The sequence below is a fragment of the Conger conger genome, chromosome 3 (assembly GCF_963514075.1).
Source record: "Conger conger chromosome 3, fConCon1.1, whole genome shotgun sequence".
Taxonomy (NCBI): Eukaryota; Metazoa; Chordata; class Actinopteri; order Anguilliformes; family Congridae; genus Conger; species Conger conger.
The window spans coordinates 80,164,044-80,179,427 of NC_083762.1; the positions used below are offsets into that span (position 1 = coordinate 80,164,044).

The 15,384-nt window shown below is 47.4% G+C and overlaps 1 protein-coding gene across 1 annotated transcript in view; it reads left to right on the forward strand.

The window, feature by feature from the left end:
- The window catches only part of rftn2 (raftlin family member 2), a 34,042-nt gene that overhangs the window by 12,201 nt on the left and 6,457 nt on the right, over positions 1 to 15,384 (forward strand). The window contains exons 3-5 of the mRNA XM_061233672.1: positions 769 to 877; positions 1,784 to 1,979; positions 13,937 to 14,155. Of these exons, the coding sequence (XP_061089656.1) occupies positions 769 to 877; positions 1,784 to 1,979; positions 13,937 to 14,155 (524 nt within the window). The remainder of the gene's footprint in view (positions 1 to 768; positions 878 to 1,783; positions 1,980 to 13,936; positions 14,156 to 15,384) is intronic.

Sequence of the window (15,384 nt, forward strand, 5' to 3'; positions counted from 1 at the left end):
TCTCTGTGTAAGAGTGGTGTCTCTGTGTAAGGGTTGTGTCTCTGTGTAAGGGTTGTGTCTCTGTGTAAGAGTGGTCTCTGTGTAAGGGTGGTCTCTGTGTAAGGGTGGTCTCTGTGTAAGGGTTGTGTCTCTGTGTAAGGTTGGTCTCTGTGTAAGGGTGGTCTCTGTGTAAGGGTTGTGTCTCTGTGTAAGGGTTGTGTCTCTGTGTAAGGGTTGTGTCTCTGTGTAAGAGTGGTCTCTGTGTAAGGGTTGTGTCTCTGTGTAAGGGTTGTGTCTCTGTGTAAGAGTGGTCTCTGTGTAAGGGTTGTGTCTCTGTGTAAGGGTTGTGTCTCTTTGTAAGGGTGGTCTCTGTGTAAGGGTTGTGTCTCTGTGTAAGGGTTGTGTCTCTGTGTAAGGGTTGTGTCTCTGTGTGAGGGTTGTGTCTCTGTGTGAGGGTTGTGTCTCTGTGTAAGGGTGGTCTCTGTGTAAGGGTTGTGTCTCTGTGTAAGGGATGTGTCTCTGTGTAAGGGATGTGTCTCTGTGTAAGGGATGTGTCTCTGTGTAAGGGTTGTGTCTCTTTGTAAGGGTTGTGTCTCTGTGTAAGAGTGGTCTCTGTGTAAGGGTTGTGTCTCTGTGTAAGGGGTGTGTCTCTGTGTAAGGGTTGTGTCTCTGTGTAAGGGTTGTGTCTCTGTGTAAGGGTGGTCTCTGTGTAAGGGTTGTGTCTCTGTGTAAGGGTGGTCTCTGTGTAAGGGTTGTGTCTCTGTGTAAGGGTGGTCTCTTGCTCCTCAGTAAGCAGGTGGTGCCGATGTGTCACAACGTCCCCGTGCTGAGGGTGGAGGAGTGGCCCCTGCCTGGAGACTCGCTGACCAGCGACACTGTGAGAGCACTCATCGACAGGGTCAGTGTCCGCCTGTCTGTCTGTCTGTCTGTCTGTCCGCCTGTCTGTCTGCCTGTCTGTCTGTCTGTCTGTCTGTCTGTCTGCCTGTCTGCCTGTCTGTCTGTCTCCTTCTCACAGTCTATATATTTGTCTGTCTGTCTCTGCACTGCTCTCTTGCTCAAAACATTCTAAGTTCCTGTATCAGTCCCTCTCTTTCTCTCCTCTTCTCTTTCTCTCCTCTCCCAGCCTCTCTGCGCTGTTTCTCTCCCCCTCTTTCTCTCCTCTCCCAGCCTCTCTCTGCGCTGTTTCTCTCCCCCTCTCTTTCTCTCTTTTTGCTTCCAGGAAAGTGTGTATTGGCTGAATGTGTGAGTGGCATTGCAAAAACCAAAAAAATAAGCCCGTCGCAGCAACTTAAAATCTTATTTTGAAATACTTCTTTGCTAAATAAGACAAAATAATATTGGCAAGACAGTTGGACTTTTTACCCCCAATATTGCCAATGGGGTAACAGAATTTCACTTGTCAAGCAAACAGTAACTAGGGAGACAATAAGGAAAAATAAGATATTTGGTCTCGTTACACGACTAAAACACATGTGAAGGCAGACAGTGTGGCGCAGTGATGTGGTGGTAACCCCCCCCCCCCCCCTCTCCTGCCCCCCCCCCTCTCTCCTGCCCCCCTGTCCCTCTCCTGGCCCCCCCCCCTCTCTCCTGCCCCCCCCCCCCCCCCCCTCTCCTGCCCCCCTGTCCCTCTCCTGGCCCCCTGTCCCTCTCCTGGCCCCCCCCCCTCTCTCCTGCCCCCCCTCTCTCCTGCCCCCCCCCCCCTCTCTCCTGCCCCCCCTCTCTCTCCTGCTCCCCCTCTCTCTCCTGCTCCCCCTCTCTCTCCTGCCCCCCTCTCTCTCCTGCCCCTCTCTCTCCTGCCCCCCAGGTGAACAGCCGTGCTCGTGGGGGCGTGCGGTTCGTGGGCTCGGTCCTCCAGCCTCTGGGCGGGGGGGCCCACAGCTGTAACGGGCGGGGCCACAGCCCCAGGAGGGGGTGTCGGTCACCCCCCAGGACCCCCCCCAGGACTCCGCCCCGGACCCCGCCCGGAGACAGGGACCCCGAGGAGACGGGCTACAGCCCTGGTGAGACACCTGTGTGTGTGTGTGAGTGTGTGTGAGTGTGAGTGTGAGTGTGAGTGTGAGTGTGAGTGTGTGAGTGTGTGAGTGTGTGAGAGTGTGAGAGTGTGAGAGTGTGAGAGTGTGAGAGTGTGAGAGTGTGAGTGTGTGAGTGTGTGAGTGTGTGTGTGTGTGTGTGTGTGTGTGAGAGTGTGAGTGTGTGTGTGTGTGTGTGAGAGTGTGAGAGTGTATGAGTGTATGAGTGTATGAGTGTATGAGTGTATGAGTGTATGAGTGTGAGAGTGTGAGAGTGTGAGAGTGTGAGAGTGTGAGAGTGTGAGAGTGTGAGAGTGTGAGAGTGTATGAGTGTGTGTAGAATGGGAATGGCTTCCTAAGCCTTTCCTGCTTGGGAAGCCATGTTTGGCGATGTCCGGGCTGTGCTCTCTGAGCATGTACGTGGTTCTTAGTCTTGTAGTCGTCACTGTGGTCAGATCACTGTGGTCAGATAGTCTGCCATGGTGTGCTGTCTCTTTAGTCAAATGCAGTGCTGTTTTTGTTTGTGTTGTGTCATCATTTGGTTGACTCTGATTGAATTCACGGTGATGCTGTCCTGAGGCTTTAAGGTGTTCGGGGTGGTTAGTGAACTGAGCCTCAGGACCAGTGTGTGAGGAGACTTTCCTTTGCTCAGCTCTTGGCACTGCAGGGCTTTATAATGGTCAGAGTTGGGGGGTGACTATTTCTTTTAGATGAGCGATATGGCTCAGGCAGTAAGAGCAGTCGTCTGGCAGTCGGAGGGTTGCCGGTTCGATCCCCCGCCCGGGCTGTGTCGAAGTGTCCCTGAGCAAGACACCTAACACCCAAATGCTCCTGACAAGCTGGTTGGCACCTTGCATGGCAGCCAATCGCCGTCGGTGTGTGAGTGTGTGTATGAATGGGTGAATGAGAAGCATCAATTGTACATCAATTGTATAGAGAATCTCCATTCAAAATTTGGACAATGTAAAAGCATGCAAAATGGAGTGAGTGTGTGTATGAATGGGTGAATGAGAAGCATTAATTGTACAGTGCTTTGGATAAAGGCGCTATATAAATGCCAACGATTTACCATTTATGTTTCCAAAATCTGATTGCCCTCTTTTGTATTTTGATTTTGGTGCAGTGGGTAGCACTGCCGCCTCACAGCAAGGAGGTCCTGGGTTTGAATCCCCGTCGGCCGGGGCCTCTCTGTGCGGAGTTTGCATGTTCTCCCTGTGTTCGCGTGGGTTTCCTCCGGGTATTCCGGTTTCCTCCCACAGTCCAAAGACATGCACGTTAGGCTGATCGGAGAGTCTAAATTGCCTGTAGGTATGAGTGTGTGTGAATGGTGTGTTTGCCCTGCGATAGACTGGCGACCTGTCCAGGATGTATTCCTGCCTTTCGCCCAATGTATGCTGGGATAGGCTCCAGCCCCCCTGCGACCCTGTTCAGGATAAGCGGGTTGAGATAATGGATGGATGGATGGATGGATGCATGCAGGGTGTTAGGGAAAATGCCCTTTTTAACATTTCACAGGTGAGCATCGTCTGATGAAACAGGTCCACAGTAACACAACAGTATACTCAAGTTTAACTTTCTTATTTATTTGGTCCAATAGAACAAGAGAGTGAGAGGCACACTTTCAGCACTGTCCCACAAGGCGGGGCTTTAACAAAACAAAAAGACGTGCAGCTGGCAACTGACATTTATCAGTATTTTGTCTTCACTGTTACCCCTTGTTGGCCTTGCTGTTAGACCGGAATGTGCTAGCTACCCCCTTCTAGGGGAAGCAGAGACATTAATCTCACAGGCTGTCTGTCTGCTGGGGTGCGAGAGACAGAGAAAGACTTCTTATACAAGATTTCTTAAAGAGCATCTTTTCTAAGCACTTAAAGCAGAAAGTGGTCTGATTGTAATAAAGATTATAATAAAAGGTTATTTTTAATCACCGTTTTAACACACATTGTCAATTAAGAATCAATTAAGAAAATATAATTTCATGATTACATAAGCAATTTTCTGATCACATACACTCGATCAGGTAATCATTGATTTAAAATAACAGAACGGAGGATAACAGTGGTCAGCTGTGCATATGAGCAGTGCAGAGCTCCAGTAACTCAGGGGAAGTGGGAAAACCCAGTAGTCCCTGGAAAAGACATTTCCCCGCCCTCTTCCCCTAGCGCAGGGGTGTCGAACTGAACTCCCAGGGGGCCGCAGTGTCTGCGGGTTTCTGTGGTTGCCTTTCAATCAGCTGTCAATCAAGGCCTTGGGAACAAGGTGTGTGGATTCTTTAGCCAATTGAAGACTTAAATGAACCACAGGTGCCGGGAACAACCCAAAAACCAGCAGACACTGCGGCCCTCCAGGACTGGAGTTTGACACCTGTGCCCTAGAGCAACCGAGTGTTGCCGCGGGATACCAGCGGACGCACACACATAGCACTCCATTAACCATCGGATGATCCTTATAAGCAAAACATTGTAGAGAAAGAAAATCATAGGTTGTAGATAAAAAGAAGATCCAATAAACATTACGATCATGTAAGAATCAAATAGGTGATTATGCAACAAACAATCTCTTTATGGGTGTAACGTCATTAATGCTTTACTGATTAGTTTAAGTTTCAATTTGGTGTTTGTCCCCTTGGTCAAAATCCTGCTTTGTAAGTGGTTGCCACAGTTCACTGCCATATAGGGCAATTGGTTCAATTACTGATTCTAATAGTTTTAGCCAAATCGTGAATGGAATTTTAAATTGGGATTTGATGTTTTATGGCGTAGAATGCCCTGTGTGCTTTCTCTTTCAGTTCATTCACTGCCAGGTTGAAATTTCCGGTGGCACTTATTTTCCAATCTAAATAGTTATAATTGGTCCAGTGTTCAAATACCAATTATGAATTTGTATTTAGTTCCCTGAGATCGTTTTTGAAAAATCATTCTTTTTTGTCTTTTTCATATATATTGCCAAGGCCCAGGATCGGCAATACTGTTCCAACAGGACCAGGCTCTGTTCAGGGGGGTCTACAGGTCATCTGCATAGAGCAGCAGTTTAATTTTTGTGTCGTTTAGAGTAAGACCAGGGCTGAGGATTTCTCTCACACAGTTGCTAATTCGTTGACATAGATATAGACATAGATTCGTTGCCTCACTCCTGTGTGAAGGTATCTGATCTTTTGTTTCCTATTTTGATGGCGCATTTATTGTCTGTGTACATTGTTTTGATAATGTCATATATTTTAACCCCTTACACCACTTTCAATTACTCTGTTGAATAAATCTTTTTGCCAGATTGCGTTTTGAAACTCCTGGGATTTGGTTGTATGACTGAATATAGAGGTTTTAATACCCTGGATATCCCTTATTGCAACTGTGAGAGATGACATCAGTTACAGGATTTGAACACTTCTGCAAATTCTTGTTGTTTTTAAAATGAGATAAGGGCATGCATGAAGGTAATTACAGTACAGTCAGTATAATTAGTTATTGAATATTCATATAATATAATATAATGTACCCTGCATGATCTGTACAGTACTTAGCTCAGGAGGCATGTGCAGATGAGGCTGAGCAGGTGTTGGATTTCTCCCAGATCTGCGTTGCGGTTGTTGGCTGGGCCTTTCAGCGAGGCAGCATAGCTGAGCTGCTCCTGGTGCAGGTCTGGTCTGTGTGGGGTGGTGTTGGTCAGGCCTGTGTGGGGGGGTGTGGCAGGTGGACGTTTGGTGTGAGGGCACATCCTCGGGAGATCTCTGCACTTGGATGGTGAGAGGGTGGAGGTCTCTTCTGTGTGGAATAGGTCTCTTCTGTGCGGAATTGTTGAGATGGTGACCTTGGACTTTTTTAAGGTTTGTGTTGCCTTCTCTGCGACCCTCTTGAGAGACTCTGCCACGCTCTCTCGCTGTGCCCTAAGGTCTGTCTCCCTCAGAGTGGGTGTGGGGGTGTGGATCAGGTCTGTGGGGGGCTGGTGTTGGGTCTGTCTTCCTCAGAGTGGGTGTGGGATGTGGATCAGGTCTGTGGGGGCTGGTGTTGGGTCTGTCTCCCTCAGAGTGGGTGTGGGGGTGTGGATCAGGTCTGTGGGGGGCTGGTGTTGGGTCTGTCTCCCTCAGAGTGGGTGTGGGGTGTGGATCAGGTACGTGGGGGGCTGGTGTTGGGTCTGTCTCCCTCAGGCTCTGCACAGTCCTGTCCCTGAGGTGCAGCTCCTCTCTCACTGCAGTGGGCTCCCTTTTTAGCACTTCCTGCCTCGATGTGGCTCCTCTTTCACTGCAGTGGGCTCCCTTTTTAGCACTTCCTGCCTCGATTGGCTCCTCTTTCACTGCAGTGGGCTCCCTTTTTAGCACTTCCTGCCTCGATGTGGCTCCTCTCTCACTACAGCGAGCTCCCTCCTCGGCACCTCCCTGTTCCACCTCATGTAAAGAGAGACTCCCTATTCGGGAAATTGTGCCGTCAAACTCTAGCTGTCTAGAATTGACAACCAGCGCTTTTAAAGCGCTGAAGTCCCCCTCGACCCAGTGAAGACTTTCCTCACCTCCCTGGAACATCACGGTGCCGGTGTTGTAAACGCTTACTGTGAGCTTTAGGCGGTATTTGCCCAGTCTCTTCTCAATGGCAAACTGCCTGCCCGATTTAAGTTCTTTCATTTTAACATGCCTATCGCCGTAGTGCTGATTGATGGCTTTGTGCCAGTGAGCAGTATAAGACGTATAGAAGAGATGGTTATGGACGTGGTCTACAAACAGTGTCTCTGGATATCTTCTAAGAAGATTGTATCTATAGATCCTCTTTTCCTTTTCGCTTCTCACCCCCTTTGGATAAGAAAAAGGACTGGCGCCGGCTGGTTCCATTGTAGACTGATTCACCTTAACATCAGAGAAAATGCCCTGATTAGTATTTTAACTGCCTGTGCTAAAACTTCGATTAATACTTCACGCAGGTGGGCGTGAAGGGAAAAGGGAAAATTCACAGAACAAAAGATCTCCCTCCTAGCTAGTTAGCTGTAGTGCAAGTTTCGATTCACCTACTGAAATGATATTTTAATTTAAAAGGCTTACCTTTCTACACTCCTTTTGTGTATGAGTGTGCTGGCTTTGGGGATGGTTTGGGGAAGGTTTTTTATCCTTGTTCTTGCTCGTTCGTTGCTAGCTACGGTCTCACACTTCCTCTTGCTCTTTTCTCCGCTTGATCGAGCTGGCTCGTGAATCCGCCCCTCCTTTCTGAGGTTATGCCACAGGGAACCAATTTCCCGTTAGGAGGAGGACCATCCAGTTCTGACTTGCCACGGGAGGAATTAATTACTGCTGCCTTCCCTGTGATGATGTTGGTGAAGAAATTCTTGTTTCTTCTTCTTAATTATAACTGTTTGCTGCTGGTACTTACATTACATTACATTACATTATTGCCATTTTGCAGACGCTCTTATCCAGAGCGACGTACAACAAAGTGCATACCCATAACCAGGGATAAGTTCGCTGAAAGACCCTAGAGGGAAGTACAATTTCAACTGCTACCTGTACAACAACGATAAGGATGAGGGCCAATTTCTTTTCTTTTTTTGAACAAAGAAACAAACAACACGCGTGTGTGTTCAGGAAAGAAAGAGTCGTAACTCAAAATTCAAGGGTGTAAGACAAGTTCAGCTCTTTATTCATGGTTCCAGGTAATGTGTACGTTCTCCTGAGCTTTCTCCAATCTTACACAATCTTTACTGGGAATGACATGGTTTTTATGCAGTATCTCATCAAATGGAAACTATCTGAAGGGAAGTGCTTCATCCTCTGTGACAAAGCACTCCTTTAGATATGATAATTTCTATTGACAGGTTTCCTGGTTAGGCCAGAGACAAATGGTTATTGGCACCTAGACCTCAAATCAAGGCATTTAAAAGGAAATTGAAATAGAGTGGGGGAAACAGGGTGACTGTGGGGACATGCATTTGAAGGTGTGGGAATAGGAGCAGAACTTGTGTGTAAAACATTTTAGCTCTTTAGCTGTTTTTGTTTGTGTGTTCCAATAGGTGATGCTGGTTTGTTTGTGTTGTGCCATAATTTGGTTGACTCTGATTGAATTCACGGTGATGCTGTCCTGAGGCTTTAAGGTGTTTGGGGTGGTTAGTGAACTGAGCCTCAGGACCAGTGTGTGAGGAGACTTTCCTTTGCTCAGCTCTTGGCACTGCAGGGCTTTATAATGGTCATTACATTACATTACATTATTGGCATTTGGCAGACGCTCTTATCCAGAGCGACGTACAACAAAGTGCATACCCATAACCAGGGATAAGTTCGCTGAAAGACCCTAGAGGTAAGTACAATTTCAACTGCTACCTGTACAACAGAGTTGGGGTCACTATTTCTTTTAGATGTTTCCAAAATCTGATTGCCCTCTTTTGTATTTTGATTAATAATGGATATTGGCCTAATTCTGCCCTGCATGCATACTTGTAATAGATGTATTTGTAATTTGACAAAACTGCATGCAGGGTGTTAGGGAAAATGCCCTTTTTAACATTTCACAGGTGAGCATCGTCTGATGAAACAGGTCCACAGTAACACAACAGTATACTCAAGTTTAACTTTCTTATTTATTTGGTCCAATAGAACAAGAGAGTGAGAGGCACACTTTCAGCACTGTCCCACAAGGCGGGGCTTTAACAAAACAAAAAGACATGCAGCTGGCAACTGACATTTATCAGTATTTTGTCTTCACTGTTACCCCTTGTTGGCCTTGCTGTTAGACCGGAATGTGCTAGCTACCCCCTTCTAGGGGAAGCAGAGACATTAATCTCACAGGCTGTCTGTCTGCTGGGGTGCGAGAGACAGAGAAAGTCTTCTTATACAAGATTTCTTAAAGAGCATCTTTTCTAAGCACTTAAAGCAGAAAGTGGTCTGATTGTAATAAAGATTATAATAAAAGGTTATTTTTAATCACCGTTTTAACACACATTGTCAATTAAGAATCAATTAAGAAAATATAATTTCATGATTACATAAACAATTTTCTGATCACATACACTCAATCAGGTAATCATTGATTTAAAATAACAGAACGGAGGATAACAGTGGTCAGCTGTGCATATGTGCAGTGCAGAGCTCCAGTAACTCAGGGGAAGTGGGAAAACCCAGTAGTCCCTGGAAAAGACATTTCCCCGCCCTCTTCCCCTAGAGCAGGGGTGTCGAACTGAACTCCCAGGGGGCCGCAGTGTCTGCGGGTTTCTGTGGTTGCCTTTCAATCAGCTGTCAATTAAGGCCTTGGGAACAAGGTGTGTGGATTCTTTAGCCAATTGAAGACTTAAATGAACCACAGGTGCCGGGAACAACCCAAAAACCAGCAGACACTGCGGCCCTCCAGGACTGGAGTTTGACACCTGTGCCCTAGAGCAACCGAGCGTTGCCGCGGGATACCAGCGGACGCACACACATAGCACTCCATTAACCATCGGATGATCCTTATAAGCAAAACATTGTAGAGAAAGAAAATCATAGGTTGTAGATAAAAAGAAGATCCAATAAACATTACGATCATGTAAGAATCAAATAGGTGATTATGCAACAAACAATCTCTTTATGGGTGTAACATCATTAATGCTTTACTGATTAGTTTAAGTTTCAATTTGGTGTTTGTCCCCTTGGTCAAAATCCTGCTTTGTAAGTGGTTGCCACAGTTCACTGCCATATAGGGCAATTGGTTCAATTACTGATTCTAATAGTTTTAGCCAAATCGTGAATGGAATTTTAAATTGGGATTTGATGTTTTATGGCGTAGAATGCCCCGTGTGCTTTCTCTTTCAGTTCATTCACTGCCAGGTTGAAATTTCCGGTGGCACTTATTTTCCAATCTAAACAGTGTTCACGTACCAATTATGAATTTGTATTTAGTTCCCTGAGATCGTTTTTGAAAAATCATTCTTTTTTGTCTTTTTCATATATATTGCCATGGCCCAGGATCGGCAATACTGTTCCAACAGGACCAGGCTCTGTTCAGGGGGGTCTACAGGTCATCTGCATAGAGCAGCAGTTTAATTTTTGTGTCGTTTAGAGTAAAACCAGGGCTGAGGATTTCTCTCACACAGTTGCTAATTTGTTGACATAGATATAGACATAGATTCGTTGCCTCACTCCTGTGTGAAGGTATCTGATCTTTTGTTTCCTTTTTTGTTTTGATAATGTCATATATTTTACCCCCTTACACCACTTTCAATTACTCTGTTGAATAAATCTTTTTGCCAGATTGCTTTTTGAAACTCCTGGGATTTGGTTGTATGACTGAATATAGAGGTTTTAATACCCTGGATATCCCTTATTGCAACTGTGAGAGATGACATCAGTTACAGGATTTGAACACTTCTGCAAATTCTTGTTGTTTTTAAAATGAGATAAGGGCATGCATGAAGGTAATTACAGTACAGTCAGTATAATTAGTTATTGAATATTCATATAATATAATATAATGTACCCTGCATGAGCTGTACAGTACTTAGCTCAGGAGGCATGTGCAGATGAGGCTGAGCAGGTGTTGGATTTCTCCCAGATCTGCGTTGCGGTTGTTGGCTGGGCCTTTCAGCGAGGCAGCATAGCTGAGCTGCTCCTGGTGCAGGTCTGGCCTGTGTGGGGTGGTGTTGGTCCTGTGTGGGGGTGGTGTTGGTCAGGCCTGTGTGGGGGTGGTGTTGGTCCTGTGTGGGGGGGGTGTTGGTCAGGCCTGTGTGGGGTGGTGTTGGGCCTGTGTGGGGTGGTGTTGGTCAGGCCTGTGTGGGGGGGTGTGGCAGGTGGACGTTTGGTGTGAGGGCACATCCTCGGGAGATCTCTGCACTTGGATGGTGAGAGGGTGGAGGTCTCTTCTGTGTGGAATAGGTCTCTTCTGTGCGGAATTGTTGAGATGGTGACCTTGGAGTTTTTTAAGGTTTGTGTTGCCTTCTCTGCGACCCTCTTGAGAGACTCTGCCACGCTCTCTCGCTGTGCCCTAAGGTCTGTCTCCCTCAGAGTGGGTGTGGGGGTGTGGATCAGGTCTGTGGGGGGCTGGTGTTGGGTCTGTCTCCCTCAGAGTGGGTGTGGGGGTGTGGATCAGGTCTGTGGGGGGCTGGTGTTGGGTCTGTCTCCCTCAGAGTGGGTGTGGGGTGTGGATCAGGTCTGTGGGGCTGGTGTTGGGTCCGTCTCCCTCAGAGTGGGTGTGGGGTGTGGATCAGGTCTGTGGGGGGCTGGTGTTGGCTTGGAGGCTCTGGATCTCTGGTGAGCTCCCTTTTTAGCACTTCCTGCCTCGTTGTGGCTCCTCTTTCACAGCAGTGGGCTCCCTTTTTGGCACTTCCTGCCTTGGTGTGGCTCCTCTCTCACTGCCACTCCCTCCCACCTCGGCACCTCCCTGTTCCCCCTCATGTAAAGAGAGACTCTCTGTTTGGGAAATTGCGCTCTCTAGCTCTCTGTCTTGGTCTTTAGAATCCTCTGTGGGATGGTTTTCTTCCCCCGCCTCTGACTTCAACTCCTGCGTTTCCTTGTTCCCGTTCTTCTGAGGAGTCTTGGACTCGACGACCAGCGCTTTCAAAGCGCTGAAGTCCCCCTCGACCCAGCCGAGACTGATCTCACATCCCTGGAACATCACGGTGCCGGTGTGGTAAACGTTTACTGTGAGCACTGGGTGGCCACCGCCCCGTTCCTTCTGAATGGCAAACTGCCAGCCATGTTGGATTGTTCTCTTTTTAACATTGCCGTAGTGCTGATTGATGGCTGCCTCCCAGTCAGTAGTACGGGCCGTGTAGAAGAGATAGTCAGTTGAAAAAGACCCATCTCCTTTTAGAAAGCGGTCTACAAACAGAGTCTCTGGATGTCTTTTAAGATGTTTTTTTTTATAGGTCTTCTTTGCTGTTGCGCTTTTCACCCCCTCCAGATAAGAAATATGAATGGCGGCGGTTTCCATTGTAGCCTGATTCACCTTAACTAGTTAGCTGTAGTGCTGGTTTCGATTTGCCTACTGAAATATTTCAATTTAAATTATTCCAAATTTTTCTTACTTAAATGTGAAAAGGCTTACCTTTCTACACTCCTTTTGTGTTATGAGTGTGCTGGCTTTGGGGATGGTTTGGGAAAGGTTTTTTATCCTTGTTCTTGCTCGTTCGTTGCTAGCTACGGTCTCACACTTCCTCTTGCTCTTTTCTCCGCTTGATCGAGCTGGCTCGTGAATCCGCCCCTCCTTTCTGAGGTTACGCCACAGGGAACCAGTTTCCCATCCGGTTGTGACTCGCCACAGGAGGAATGAATTACTGCTGCCTTCCCTGTGATGATGTTGGTGAAGAAATTCTTGTTTCTTCTTAATTATAACTGTTCGCTGCTGGTACTTCAAATCCCGTTCAGGAAAGAAAGAGTCGTTACTCGAAATTCAAGTGTGTAAGACAAGTTCAGTTCTTTATTCGTGGTTCCAGGTAATGTGTACATTCTCCTGAGCTTTCACCAATCTTACACAATCCTTACTGGGAACGATACAGTTTATATCAGTATCTGAACAAATGGAAACTATCTGAAAGGAAGTGCTTCATCCTCTGTGACAGAGCACTCCTTTAGATATGATCATTTCTATTGACAGGTTTCTTGGTTAGGCCAGAGACAAATGGTTATTGGCACCTAGACCTCAAATCAAGGCATTTAAAAGGAAATTGAAATAGACTGGGGAAACAGGGTGACTGTGGGGACATGCATTTGAAGGTGTGGGAATAGGAGCAGAACTTGTGTGTAAACCATTTTAATTCAGTTATAGCTTCAAAACACCAAAATCTAACATTGGGATATAGTGCCCTCCCTGTGATAATGTTGGGATATACAGTGCCCTCCCTGTGATAATGTTGGGATATACAGTATCTAGATCTGAGGCTGCCATAAAACAGACCAGCACACACACAGCCCTCCATGGCACTGAGAGACCAGCACACACACACACACACACACACACAGCCCTCCATGGCACTGAGAGACCAGCACACACACACACACACAGCCCTCCATGGCACTGAGAGACCAGCACACACACACACAGCCCTCCATGGCACTGAGAGACCAGCACACACACACACACACACACACAGCCCTCCATGGCACTGAGAGACCAGCACACACACACACAGCCCTCCATGGCACTGAGAGACCAGCACACACACACACAGCCCTCCATGGCACTGAGAGACCAGCACACACACAGCCCTCCATGGCACCGAGAGACCAGCACACAGACCAGAGACCAGAAATGGAAGGATTTACTTTGGCATTTTTAGGATGTTACATACCATGCCCTAACATCAGAGAAAATGCCCTGATTAGTATTTTAACTGCCTGTGCTAAAACTTTGATTAATACTTCACGCAGGTGGGCGATACACCTCTTTCTCTGAGTGTTCCATCACTTTCATGTCTCCCAAGAGCATAATATAAAACAAAGGTTTTTCATTCTTCTGTCTCTGTTTTTGAAACAGAATCAAAATGGCTGATTTAGTTATATTTCCAGACACGAGGGCCATGTCTGTTTCTGCTTTTCAGCCTTAATTACTTAATTATCCCGAACATTCATGCTTTTTTTTTTTTTTGCTACATTACTTGATAAGCGCAGGAATGGCAGCTGAAGACTGTTCTTGTGTCCCTGTATGAAGTTTCACCGTGATCTGATCTATGAGCGAACTAGTGTCGGTGTATACGGCCAGTTAATTCAATTCAGGTCATCCAATTCAATCCAGTTTTATCTGTAAAGTGCCTGTGACTGAAGATTGCCCCAAAGACGCTTTACAGAGTAGCAGGAGCAGACTCCAGAGGGTAAAAACCCTCAAACCGTGGGAAGAAATATTCAGGATGAACCCGGCTACTGGTCGGCAAGACGTTATGGTAAATAGAACAGAAGGTTGGCTCATTTAACCAGGGTACTTGGTGACACACCGACCCTCCAGGAGCAGAAGTGCCCACCCTGCTCTGACCTCTGACCTCTGACCTCTCACTTCTCACTCCTTCCCCAGACCTGGTGCTCCTGGTGCTCTTCCACTCCTGGGCCCCGGGCTGCGCCCCCCTGGAGTCCCTGACCTGCTGCTACCACCAGGGGGCGCTGTCCATGCGCGTGTCCCGCAAGGGCCAGGTGGTCAGCGCGCTGGAAGCCGATTGGCTGGAGCTCACCGCCTCCTACTACCGGAAGGGCTGGTCATTGGTCGACTCCTTCGTGTACTGGGACACGCCCAAAGGTACCGCTCCAATCGTGTCCCCCGACAGGGACGGGTCTCTGAAATGTCACAAGAAGCCAGTGCCACCGCATATTTCATTTCTGTTTTTCTTTTTTTGCACTTAGTCACTGTTACGGAGGCCCTACAAATGAAGTCGCAGCTATAAAAACAGGAAGTGTGACCTGTTTAAACCCTGCACACTCCCCTCCCTCCCAAATGTAATGTTTTTATTTCGCCATCAGAAGGGCGTTTCTGCCACACCGGGCTTCATCAAACACTCACTGTGTCAGATTTACGTAGTTGGCGGAGAGGCGGTTAATGCACACAGCATGAATAACCGCACCCAGGAAAGCGGCCACAGAAACCTCTGCGTTTGCTAAGCCCGTTCACCTCCATTTTGTGCCCCATTAAAATCTGATCAAAATGGGAGCTGCTGGTTTTCTGCTGATGAACCTGAATATGTTGAGAAAATGAGCACAGAGGTCATTCTGTTTGGTGTAGAGAGTGGCTAATGACTAAAAAGTAGCATGTTAAGAAAATCCCACACTGTAGCCCCATACAGTGCCCAGTTGGAAAAAGTTAAACAGATTTGTGATTGGCTAGCTTGACAAGTTTGCCAAAGGAATTTACCAAGGAACTTCCACGGAGGAGATTAATGGGGTAAAGCACATGCACACGGTTTCTCTTCTCTTCTCTTGTTTCTTACGTCTTTCAAAGCTTATGAAATCTTTCGTTTTGAGGGGCGCTGTATGAATCAGGTTTGGTGTGAGTCGTGCCAGCGTGTGGGACAGGAACTCTTATTTTCACTCAGTCCTCTCTCTCTCTCTCTCTCTCTCTCTCTCTCTCTCTCTCTCTCTCTCTCTGTTCCTCTCTCTCTCTCCCTCCCTCTCTCGGTCTCTGTCTCTCTCTTTCTCTCTCTCTTTCTCTCTCTCTGTCTCTCTCTCCACCTCCTCACCAATGCAAGACGGTAGAAATGAAAGCCACCCCGGTGAATACGCAGCGTTTCACAGTGTTTCTGTGGCTTTGGAGCCCTGTTCACGGTGTGTGTGTGTGTGCGTGTGTGTGTGTGTGCGTGTGTGCGTGTGTGCGTGCGTGTGTGTGTGCGTGCGTGCGTGCGTGCGTGCGGAATGGGAGCGGACAGGTTTGAGCTTACAGTAGAGCAATAGGACACTGAATATTGCAAAAACATTCACGTTCACCCTGAAGGGGTGAACCCGGCAAAACCAGCTCGACGTGCAGCGGAAACGGGC